We start from the raw sequence: 12,788 nt of genomic DNA on the forward strand, positions 1-12,788 counted from the left end.
GTTTCATCCACTTGTCTAAGAATTTCATGAATTCACTGCTTTTAATAGCTGAATAGTACTCCATTGTATAAATGTACCACATTTTCTGTATCCATTCCTCTGTTGAGGGACATCTGGTTTCTTTCCAGCTTCTGTCTATTATAAATAAGGCTGCTATAAACATAGTGGAACACGTGTCCTTATAGCATGTTGGAGCATCTTCTGGGTATATGCCCAGAGGTAGTACAGCTGGGTCCTCAGGTAGTACTATGTCCAATTTTCTGAGGAACCACCAAACTGGAACTCATTCTGAGTGAGGTAACCCAATCGCAAAAGAACACACTTGGGATGAACTCCCTGATTAGTGGATATTCGTTCAAAAGCTCAGAATACATAAGATACAATGGACAGATGACAAGAAGCTCAAGAAGAAGACCAAAATGTGGATACTTTGGCCCTTCTGAGAAGGGGAATCAAAATACCCATGACTCACAGCCAACCAATGAAGTGAGCATAGGGTTCCTAATGGAGGAGCTAGAGAAAGGACCCAAGAAGCTGAAGTGGTTTGCAACCCCATAAGAGGGAACAATCACATGTACTACCCAGTACTCCCCAGAGCTCTCCGGGACTAAACCACTAACTAAAATGTACACATGGAGGGACCCATGACTCCAGCTCCATATGATGACTCCAGCTACATATGTAGCAGAGGATGGCCTGTTCAGACATCAATGAGAGGAGAGGCCATTGATCCGTTCAAGGCCCTAGTGCATGGGAAAGTCAGGTCAAGATAATGGGGAGTGTGTTGATAAGCAGGGGGAAGGGGGATGGCATAGGGGGTTTCAGAGAAGTAACAAGGAAAGGGGATAACATTTGAGGATGTAAATAAAGCAAATATCTAATAAAAATATTTTTGTTCAATTAAAAAAAGAAATGTAAATAAATAAAATAACCAATAATAAAAATAGTAATTGAGATATTGTCATAGTCACCTAAAGGTGCTATTCTGTCCTTTCTTTTCCTCTGGTACCTGCTATAATTTTACTTTATTTAAAACAGACGACTTGATTTATGCTAATTGTCTGTCTGAGGACCCAGAATAGCTCAAGGTTTAACAGTAGGGATTCAGTGAATCTTATGTAGTCTCATACTTCCAAAGCCTTATACGTAAGCTACATTCTCTAAAGAATAGTCAATCTTTGAAAATGAGGTCATTGCTCAGGAAAACTGGAATGTTACCCCATGCATTTTCTCACATCTCCTAACCTTCTATTATTCCCATTGTCTCAAAAACTCAGAATTCTTCTTCAGGAACATCAGCTTTTGTCTGCTTCCTAGCCAATTGATTTATTGCAGAGACATTGAACACCTTTATAGCAATCAAACAGTTATTGATGATTTTATTTTGTTTTATTCCTTGCTGTTTCTCCATATACTTGCAGGCCTAAGTAGGCCTTCAGCCAACTGAGGCTTTCAGGTATATATAGGTGAAATAGCTACCTCCACTGCAACTCTCCAAAACCAAGTAGGTCTGCATGCATGTACCCTTCTTTAAAACTGCAGAGCTCTGGATCTCACTCCCTAATAAGAAATCAGCCATCTTTTCCTTCAGGAATGATGCTAATTCTATATAAACCAGTTCAGAATAGAACCAGGCGCAACCAAGAAATTCTAGAAAACCAAAGTAGCTGAGATTTTAGAAAAGTAGGAAGAACACATATTGGGGAGATAATGGCCTTTCAGCAAATAGTACTGACAAAACTAAACATCCCTAGGGAGAAAAATCAAATGAACCCTGTTTGTATCTGGGACCAGTTTTGCAGATTGCCTCTGAACCCAGCAATGACAGTGACATCACCCATAAGCAACAGGAAACCATACATCTGTTGCCATGGCAATCACCATAAATTCCCAGCATCCATTTGGCTCACCTCCCACCTTTACCTGTGAGTGTTACATCACAGCCTAATTAAAGGCAGACCCTCTTTAGCTTCACTCTTTCTTCTCGTCTCTTTTCTACCTTTGTCTCTGTTGCCCCACCCCAAGCACCCATAATAAACCTCTCTCATGTGGAACTGCATTGGCGTGGTGTAGTCTGTCTAGAAATGAGCCGTGATTCCAAATCTCATGTGGAAGACGGCTCCCTGTAACCTGCTGGCCATAGGGCTCACATAGTGGCTCTGCCCTGCTCCATTCCAGCTGTAACCACTGAGGACACCATGAGGATTTCTGCCACCACAGCTATAAATCACTGCAACCCACCACTGACGGATTCACAGACTTCTACCACGTGAGCTGCTGCTGCCGCTGCGTGGGCATTTGATAGGGACTTCTATCAAATGAGTTGCTGCCGCCACTGTCCACCACATCGGGCTAGCTTCTGCCCTGTGGGTTACTAGTCAAACAGGCCCACACCAACCATACACTTTCATGTTTCCTGATACCAGACTGCTAAAATTCTTGCACAAACTCCATAGTTAATATTTGTACCAATTAAAAATGAGCAAAAGACCTGAACAGATGTCTCTCAGCGGACAAAATTGCCTAAGAAGTATACAAAGAAACATGCCACATAGTTGATGATCTAAAAATAAACATGCCACATAGATAATGATCTAAAAATATAAGTCATAATGACAATGAGTTACCATATTAGCCCAATTCACCTATTATCAAAAGGACCTAATGAGTTGTGTGTGTGTCTGTTGGTGTCCATGTCAATATGTGAAGATGCTTCTACACTGTGCTGGAGATGCACATTAGTAGAGTCTTTGCAGAAAGTATTAAGTGAAATAAACCAGGAAGCAGAAAAACAAACCTCTCACACCATCACTCTTCTTTGGGGAATGTAAGCAAGCTGATCTTGCAGAAAGACAGAGGACAGGGGATACAGAAGGTAACAACTTGGGGAAAAGTTGTTTAAGGATACAAAATTAGGTCATAGAATGAAAACAGTCTGCTATTCTAAGGAGATGTCTATCATTAACAATATCATATTTACATTTAAGATAACTGTAACAGAGGGATTTTGGATATCCTTCCAACAAAGAAAAGGTCTATATTTAATACACCGTACACACCATACAATCATTGCTTATGAGCACATGTACATGATGTACCCTGCAATATATTTATTTTTATTAATGAATAGCTAGTTTAAATCTTCTCAAGTATGCAATTCTTAACACAAAATAATACCTTGATTTTGAAATTTTTTTCTCCAATACGATGACCAAGCCAGAAATAATCATGGCTATGTGTCAGGAGCCATAATGGGACAAGCTAATAACTAGCAAGTGATCATCCTGAAATGGCCTGCTTCAGATTATTATATAATCTGAGACAGGTGTGCCCTTATTAAGCAAGGCTGTAAAGGATTCATTTTGGGAAAGATTCCTGCTATTAATATGCTTTTCCTGTTATTATTAAACATATAATAATCAAAAAGTAATAGCATACCCCTTTGGAGTGGATATCTGCAGATCCACAAAGATATACTATCTTGTAGTGATGCTATATAGATAAATAGATGACTTATGTCTTTATGATGATCCGATAAGAATTCCTAAAATTATATCAGTGGTTAGTAAATTATATCAATGGTTAGTAAGTTCATTTGTAGTGGGCTGCTATTAGGTCCTTTTCAGATAGTCAATACTGCAATGACAACTCTGCCAATCTCCCAAGTGTCACCAGTAAATTGCTCTTAGATGGTAACCAGACTTCCTCCTACTCAGAGTATATTCCGAAAGTTGTAAAACAGTTAATCAGAGGTCATAAAGGTGAAGTAATGATTTATTATAGATGTTAGGACAGAAGATAAAATATTGACTGGGTTTATTATACAAAACTTCATTAATAGCTTAGTTATGGTTTTAAACCTTCAGTGAATCTCTGGGGCTGAGAGAGGTGAAGCCTGTTTAGCCAGATAATTACTCTTAATGGATGTGCATGTAAACATTCTCTGTTCTAAACTTGTATTTCAATAGAAGTTTTGATTTTCTGTGTGAACTTTTGATGAACTGTTTTACATGTGATCATGTATTCTGAAAGATGTTTCAGGGCTGGGGACAAAGAGAAGATTCAGAACTGAGGTGAGAGCAACTGAGATGAGGAGAATGGAGGTAAGAAGAACTGAGCTGAGGATAAGTTTTTAGTCAGAGCACTTTTTAGACAGAACTGAACTCAAGAAAAATAGAAGTATAGGCACAGCATCGGGAGAAAAGGCATTCAGAGTAAGGGCGTTGTTGGGACATCAGAGCAGCAGGAGAGAGAGCAAGATTAGGAGGAGAATGCAGAGTGGAATAACTTAGAAACTATAGGTAACAAGAAAACCTAAGAGAGTGATGAGCAGAATGCAGAAGGAAAGAGGAAAAAAGAAGATGTTGCAGCGAGCAGAAGGAACAGGCAGGCTTCTCCTTACCATGGGGCAGAACAGGTCCTGTCCTAATTACAAGGCAGGCTTAGTCTTATTAAAAGGAACAAGGCTTCTTTCCTACAAACATGGGTTTGGTTCATTTAGCATTAAAAGGGTGGAAGCTTTTTTTTCTCTATGCAATAAATATTGGAGCTCATTTTTTATCCAGAATCAATGAGTTCTTTCTGCACCAGTGCTTGGTCTTTTGCTCCATATGCGTATGTAAGAATGGATGTGTGTGCTTGTGTGTGTGTGTGTGTGTGTGTGTGTATGTGCGCGCTCAAGCGTGTGTAAGTAGGTGATTGTGAGAATGTATGCATGTGTGTGCATGTGTGTGCGTGTGTGTGTCTGTGTGCGTGTCTGTGTGTGTGTGTGTGTGTGTGTGTGTGTATGTGTGTGTGTGTGTGTGTGTAAGCATGCAATTGTGAGAGTGCATGCAAGTTGGGCCCAACTGGTTGGATTGGATATGTACAAATGAGCATTATGTATCTATATATGAACTTATATGAGATTATGCATTTCTGCTTATGTAAAAGCCTTTCTTTCTGCAAGTGTTATTCTCTTCTGGTTCAATGGAAATTTACTTTTCCAAACTTGCCCCCTAGCCTGACTAGTAAGGGGCATCTGGACAAAAGGAAAAAGGCTCTAGCAATTAATCCTTTAAATATTCTCCTTCTGTTTTAGGAAGATGTGCCAAGTGCCTGAGACTGCAGAGGAACATAGAAGGCAGTTCAGCTACAATAGCATAGCAACTTAGATAAGTAAACTTTTTTTTTAATTTTTTTATTCGATATAATTTATTTACATTTCAAATGATTTCCCCTTTTCTAGCCCCCCCACTCCCCGAAACTCCCGTAAGCCCCCTTCTCTTCCCCTGTCCTCCCTCCCACCCCTTCCCACTTCCCCGTTCTGGTTTTGCCGAATACTGTTTCACTGAGTCTTTTTTTAATTATACAGCAATCCTAAATATCTCATAAGAAGAAATCTTACCCTCTGTCAAAGCTCTTCCCAGTCTGCTGCCTCAAGAACTGACAAGTGGGGCTGGCCCCCAGTAGTTTAGACATCAACAAGGAAAGCAAAGTTACAATCACATGTGGGTGTGTTTGTTTATATGAGAAAACTCTTTCTAGGCCACCCACAGTGACTCTACTCTTCATGGGTAACAATGGGAGAATAAAACCGTTAGACACAGATAAACATTGGGATGAGTGAAGGGTTTTATGAGGAGCTACAAAAGCATTTTCTAGGACATAAAGGAAACTAGAATCACTCTTTTTATATTCACTTACATAGCTATGTTTTCCATAGTATTTTCATTTATAATTTCTATTTTATTCCACTTTATCCTTCACAATCCTTGGAATAGGTTACATATTTGCATGTCAAAACTTCAGTCTATAAAAACTAAGCAGTTTGCCTAAGCCTCATGACTATTAAGATTAAGAGGTAGATGAAGAATTTAGGTGTATGATTCTATGATCAAAATTACTGATTTTAACACAAACTGAATCTCAACAAGGCTGAGCCCATTATTTCAATATTATTTAAGCGGTTAACTCTCATCTATCAATGACATCTAAGCCACCACTGGCGAATATGAGGTGCCAAAATGTGAGTCAGTGCATTGCTTCCTTCTTCAAGAAATTCAACCAGTGCACACCATACATCTTCACATGAACCCATACCTTCAGAGGAAGGAATGGTGAACACATCTACTATAAAACTTAAGGTTGAAGTATTATTTAAACTCATTATTTCATTGCTAACCTGAATATCATAGCTAGACTGTATTTCAAAAAACAAAATAACAACAAAACAAAAAAACACAAAAATCACCCCCTTGTCATGTTTGCTCATATAAATTCAGAGTTTATATATATATATATATATATATATATATTATGGGAAAACATTGACCCAGTGGTATAACCAGTTAGGAATAGCTTTTCATATATTGAACTGCTACAATCTCCAGTGCTAACACTTCGAGAAGAGATAAAGAACATATTGGGATGTCACGATTGTGTACCTGCTGTGAGGCTTGTTCAGGAGACTGCATAGTTATTATTCTACCACCATTTCATGTAGCAATACGAGAAAAGGTACAAAAACCTCAAAGGGTATGATAGGATTGTCTGGGAACCCAATCCAATTTGCGTGTGTTCAGAACTTTGGAAGTCACTTAGATCCACATAATTACTCTTTTTTTCAGTTTCCTTTATTCCATTCAAGTTCAGTTCACTTTAAAACTGGTAATAAATTCATTATGTCTCCCAGAGTAAAGTGATGAAAGGTCCTGAAGAGGATAACAAATGTACTTAATAAAGGCTTTCAATATATCCACAGGCTGTTTGTGTGTTAGATTATTCAATTAAATAAGTTTATACAATTAGATCTTTTAAAATTTCTTGATAGATTTATGTTAGAAAATTTTACAGTACATATTTAGAAAATTATTATATAAAGCTCTAATTTAGAAACATGCAATTAACTTACATGTCGTTGCGATCCATCGTATTCACATCTTTCAATTTTTCCTAAGCTGCCATCTGAGAAATAGAGCTTTTCCGCACGGTGGTCAATGGTGAGCCCATTTGGAGTGAGTATGTCTGTGCTGATCACCACATGTGCATTTTTCCCAGTCAGTGTGGCTCTCATGATGCTGGGATGCTGTTCATTCCAATTCGTCCAAAACATTAAACTGATTGAAGAAAATTATGAGAACAATTGTAAAAATATTATTAAGAATAAGAACATTTGTTGAGATACAAGAATGTGAAGTTGTTTAATATTTTATTCTTAGTCTATGATTATATGGATGTCTAAGTGATAGAGTGAATTTTTTTTAAATAGTTTCCTGGTTTATCTTAAACACCCCCCCCCTCCAAAAAAAAGAGTCATGAAGATACAAAATCCCTGTAGTTGCCTTAAGATGCCACTTTAATTATGCTTAATTATGCAGATGTAATCTGATGCATAATGAAAAATAATTAATTATGTAACTAAGCAAGAACAAAATAGTGATCATACATTGTCAGAGAAATAAAATGGTCAAATTCCCATATTTCTATAATACACACACACACACACACACACACACACACACACACACACATTTGATTTCTGGGGACTTTCAAACAATTAACTACAGTATCTGTTATATACAAATGTTAGACTTATGTCTGCATGAGTGTGCTGAAAGAAAGGCCTTAGAGTTCAGCAGGAGGGTTCAGAGCCTCTGAGTCTTATCTTCATTGAATAGCTCTTTTCATGCATATAGGACATTTCCTCTGTACTATCTGATATAGGTTGCTGTATAGTGGCAATGTCATGCCAGAGTTGAATGGGAAGCTCACTGGTATGGCCTTCTGTGTTCCTACCTCCAATGTATCTGTTGTGGATCTGACATACTGCTGGGAGAAACCTGCCTAGTATAATGACATCAAAATGGTGGTGAGGCAGGCAGCCAAGGAGAGGGGCATATTGAGCATACAGGGCATACCAGGTTGTCTCCTCCAACTTCAATAGTAACTCCCACTCCTCCACATTTGATGCTGGGGCTGGCATTTCTCTCAATGACAATATTGTTAAAGCTTATTTCCTGGTATGACAATGAATATAGCTACAGCAACAAAGTGAAGGACCTCATGGCTTACATGGCCTCCAAGGTGTAAGAAACCCTGAAAAATCCATCCCAGCAAGGACACTGAGAGGCTCCTTGTTGCTGAGGAGTCCCTGTCCTAACTTGGCCCCCAACACTGAGCATCTCCCTCAGTTTGCATCCCAGACTCACATAATATCAGGACAGGTCTAGGGAGCCCTCCCTTCTCTCATGAATGCCATCAGTAAAGTTCACTGCAACCCCCCCCCCCAAAAAAAGAAAAGAAAATGCAGAGCAGAAAGAAAAATGAAAGGGGGTGAGTATGCTAGAAGTCTGAACCACCTAAATATCTTTCAAGAAAATCATGCTTAGCATATAGGAATCAAGAACATCTATTAAAATGATATTTTATACTTATAGTCAGATTATCCATACATTCTTATATAAAAACTAAAGCCAATCTAGGTTTATGATCATCAACATTACTAAGAAAGTTCCTGAGAATTTTGTTAAAATAAATTTCCCTACCATATTGAAATCAAAGCAAATATTTCTAGTTGTTAATTTAAAAAAAAAACCTCACATATATCTCTGGTGTTTGTTAAAATACAACATTTCTTTTTCCTCAGTTCTAATAAATTTAGAAGTGTTGCATTCCATGATTGAGTGAAGGCAACAAAAATTAAAATTACCAGCACTCCTAGCAATAATTTTTTTAAGATGTAAGGTTGGTTAATTAAGACATTTTTATTTAGAAGCACATAATATATGATATCAATTTCACAATTCCCCTTCAATATTTTCTTAGGTTCTTTCTTTTCAATGTTTGGAGCTATTTTTCTTTCTTTGCTTTTCTCAACTCACAGACAAGAAAATGGAGAATGAACAATTCAATTTAGAGCAATCCAAGATTATGCAAATTAGTGCTATCTGAATCAGCTCTGAAATTCAAATATTCTATTGTATATGATAATTATTTTTTGTTTAAATTATGTATTGGTCAACTGCTAACCAAAGGGATTCAAATGTGTCATCAATATAGATATGTAGATGATGATTAAAATTAACTTTTAATGCTTAAAAATTTAATTTTGAATCAGTTTTCAGTGGAAACTCTTTGGTGCGAATAATTCAAATGTGTGGCTTCTAGATACAACTTAAAAGTGCTCTTGGTCTATTCTATAACTAATTTTGCCAAGATGAAGCAGTCATCAATTGATATTTATTATAAGTAGTAGCAGGAATCATCTTCCTGTGATTATGTTAATTAATGTATTCATTCCTTTGATCCATTTTTTTTGCTCTTACTGTAGAACAAATATTACTGTGCTCATCATGGCATGATGTTCAATTAGGGAATTGAGCCTAACCTCAGTTGTAAAGAACTTAGACAAACAGTTCTGTGATAACAAGGAATCTAGCCCTTTCCCTCCACGAATGGAGATCAGTAGTTAACAGTTCCATGCTTCATCTTTTTCAGCTGCTTGAGAAAAGATATTTGGATTTTGCTCAAGGAAGACTAGGTAGAAATTAACATGATACAAATGGAAAAAGAAAAAAATCAAACTCTTCTCATTTGTAGGTGATATGGTATTATATTCAAGAGATTTGAAAAAGGTCAGCAGGAAACTTCTGGGGAAAAAAAATCAGCCATTTCCAAAAAGATGCAGGGTACAGAGTTAATTTGCAAAAACCAGTAACCTTTCTATACACCTCCAACAAACATACAAAGAGATTATGGACATATTCTCATTTGCAATAACATCAAAGACAATAAATTGCATTGGAATAAATGGAAACAATGAGGTAAAAATACCTCTTCAAGGAAAACATTAAACCACTTAAGACAGAAATTAAGAAAGACACCATAAAACAGACAGACATCAAGTGGCCATATATTGGTGGATTGGAAGAATTGATATTCTGAAAATGACCTTTCTAACCGATCAATTTGCACATTCAATGTAATTCTAATCAAATCTCTACAATATTTTTATAGCAGGAGAGAAAGACAAATCCTAAATTCATATGGAAACTGAAAAGACTGCGTATAGCAAAAGAAATCCTGAACAACAACAAAAATGATACTCAAAGGATTACCATTCCAGACTTCAAGATATATTACAGAAATATTGTTATAAAAACAAAATTGTACTAGAATAGTACAGTCATCTAGATCAATTGAATGAAACAGAAGAATAGGCCCAAGAATAGAAAATTACAGTCATGTAATATTTGACAAAGAGGACAAAAACTTATTAGAGAAAAGGTAGCATTCTCAACAAGATATTGGAAAAATTGGATGCATACATATAAAAGAGTGACATTATATTCATTTTCCTCATCCTACACAAAATTATCTCAAATCAGAGACCAGAATTTGAAACATAGAATACTAAAAATGCTATTTAAAAAAGGATAGGCAATGCCCTACAAGATATAGGTACAGGACTTCCGGGAATGTGCTCCATTTGGTAAGACTTGTCAAATGGAACCTCTTCAAACAAAAAAATCTTTTCTCCTGCTAAGGAAACAATGATCAATTGATTGAAGAAATCCTCAGCCCAGGGAAAACTGTTTTTCAGGTATTAAATATACAAACTACACATTTAAATAAAAACAAAATTCCTGGAAAGTCAAGGAAGTAAGTAACCAAATGAAAAATGAACTGAGGTGTAAAAACTGACTAGCAATTATGCAAACACAAATTCAAGCAACTCAGTAATTTCATGTCAGTCATGTCAGAATGGCTCACAAAATAACAGAAATTGCTGATGAGGTAGTGGAGAAACAGTAATCCTCATTTACTTTTGGCAGTGCTGCCAACTGGTAAAGCCCTTCCAGAAGTCAATGTGGGAAAAACTTCAAAACACTAAAAATAAATATATCATGTAAACCAGTTATAGGACTTCGTGGTATAAACCTTAAGGACCTAAATTCTTACTCCACAGATACTTGCTCACCCAACTATATTGCCACACTATTCAGTTACTACAGCTAAGGAATGCAAGCAACCTTAATATCATTCAGTAGATGGATGGATGGATGGATAATTGGAGTGTGGTAACTAGTCATGATGGAATATTTATATTATTTAGCTACAATAATTAAATAAAATTTGCATGAAAATAAGGACCTAGAACACATTATACTGAAGATAACCCAGACTTAAAATGACAAAACTCAGAGGTTCTCTTTCTTCTCTGGTTCCTAGTTCCTACAGCATCTCAGAACTGGCAGGAACCATTAAAGTATAAAGGGAAAATGAGGGAATGGGATTTATGATTTAGAGGATGATACATGTTATTAGAAGTAGGAAATAAAGAACTGGGGAGGTATGTAGGATATATATACACATATACATATATACATACATATATATACATATATATATCCACTTGACAGTCACTTGTGCACCTTTTAGAACTTGAAGAAATGTTGTTATTAGTAAAGCAATTACATACATAGGGCATAGAAATCAGAAGTTTTGAACTATATCTGACAGCAAAGTCTCTTTATTGTGTGTGGTCTGGCTTCTATAGTGTTAGAAATAGTGCAAGCTACCAATGAAAGGAAGAAATTAGCAGTCCTGCTCATCTGTGAAAACATAATCCTCAACAATGCCCAGGAAAATAAGGTATTCCTAAAGGTACAATAGTGGCCTTCACATGTCAGTGGCAGCCAACAATTGTGTAATTAAAACTGTAGGCCCACAAAAATGAGAAAAATCATTTCTGGCTTTAGAAACCTAGTTAACTTTATGAGACTAATAGGTCATAGGTCTTAAAAGAGAATTAACTATTATCTCTTTACTAGATTGGGATAATTCCTTAACAGCTTCCTAAATGTAATCACATTAGCATAGGTAGATAAATAGATAGATAGATAGATAGATAGATAGATAGATAGATAGATAGATAGATAGGCAGATACATGTAATAACCTCTCACAATAGAAGTCTCCCTCTATAGAAAATGAAGGCTGTCACAGAAAACCACAACTGAACACAATGCAGAGGGCAATAGATTGTGAAGATCTGAGCCCCAGGGCATATATTGAAAGTATAACTTTAGCATCTAAAGCTCAGAGATCAGATATACATCATAGGGGAAGGATTAGAAACATTGTAAGAGCCAGTGTTCCAGGAAGTGTATGGATGTGTAATTGCACTTTTAGAAATAGCTGCATAAACAAAACCTGAACAATAATAATTTCAATAGACATGCTGCCTTGGAAGAGAAAAATTTCACTGAAAAAAATATGCAGCTAATGTTTGCATAAAGAGGGAGATTAGCTTCTCCCAGGAATCAGTTCCCTAGTTGATTTTTCCATACAAAGAGGTCAGCTCTGAATTTGAAAACACACACACACACACACACACACACACACACACACACAGAGAGAGAGAGAGAGAAAGACTCATGAGAGACAAAGACACATAGACACAGAAATACAGCTAGAGAAACAGAAGCAGATATAGCTAGACAGACACCCAGAAAGACAAAAACAGAGAGATAAAAGACAGAGAGAAATATACATACAATGAAGAAAAAAGGCTATCAATTTGATAGCAGGGGTTATAGCAGTGGTTGGAGGAAGTTGGCATGGGAACAGGTCAAATAAGGAAAGGAAAAAAAATAAAGTGGTCTAATTATGTTCTAATAGAAATGGAAAAAAGCTTGAAATGTAAATAAAGCAAATATCTAATAAAATGTAAAAAGATTGAGAGAATATGTATTAGTGTCAAACTTTCTCTTTCACATCTTCACTCTGTAACAGTAAAATCTGAGA

General features: G+C 36.5%; 1 protein-coding gene across 1 annotated transcript in view; it reads right to left on the bottom strand.

The window, feature by feature from the left end:
• Lrp1b (LDL receptor related protein 1B) overlaps positions 1-12,788 on the bottom strand; it is a 1,719,438-nt gene that overhangs the window by 368,146 nt on the left and 1,338,504 nt on the right. The window contains exon 43 of the mRNA XM_052181021.1: positions 6,893-7,097. Coding sequence (XP_052036981.1) covers positions 6,893-7,097 — 205 coding nt within the window. The remainder of the gene's footprint in view (positions 1-6,892; positions 7,098-12,788) is intronic.

Source organism: Apodemus sylvaticus, chromosome 5 (genome assembly GCF_947179515.1).
Source record: "Apodemus sylvaticus chromosome 5, mApoSyl1.1, whole genome shotgun sequence".
Classification (NCBI taxonomy): Eukaryota; Metazoa; Chordata; class Mammalia; order Rodentia; family Muridae; genus Apodemus; species Apodemus sylvaticus.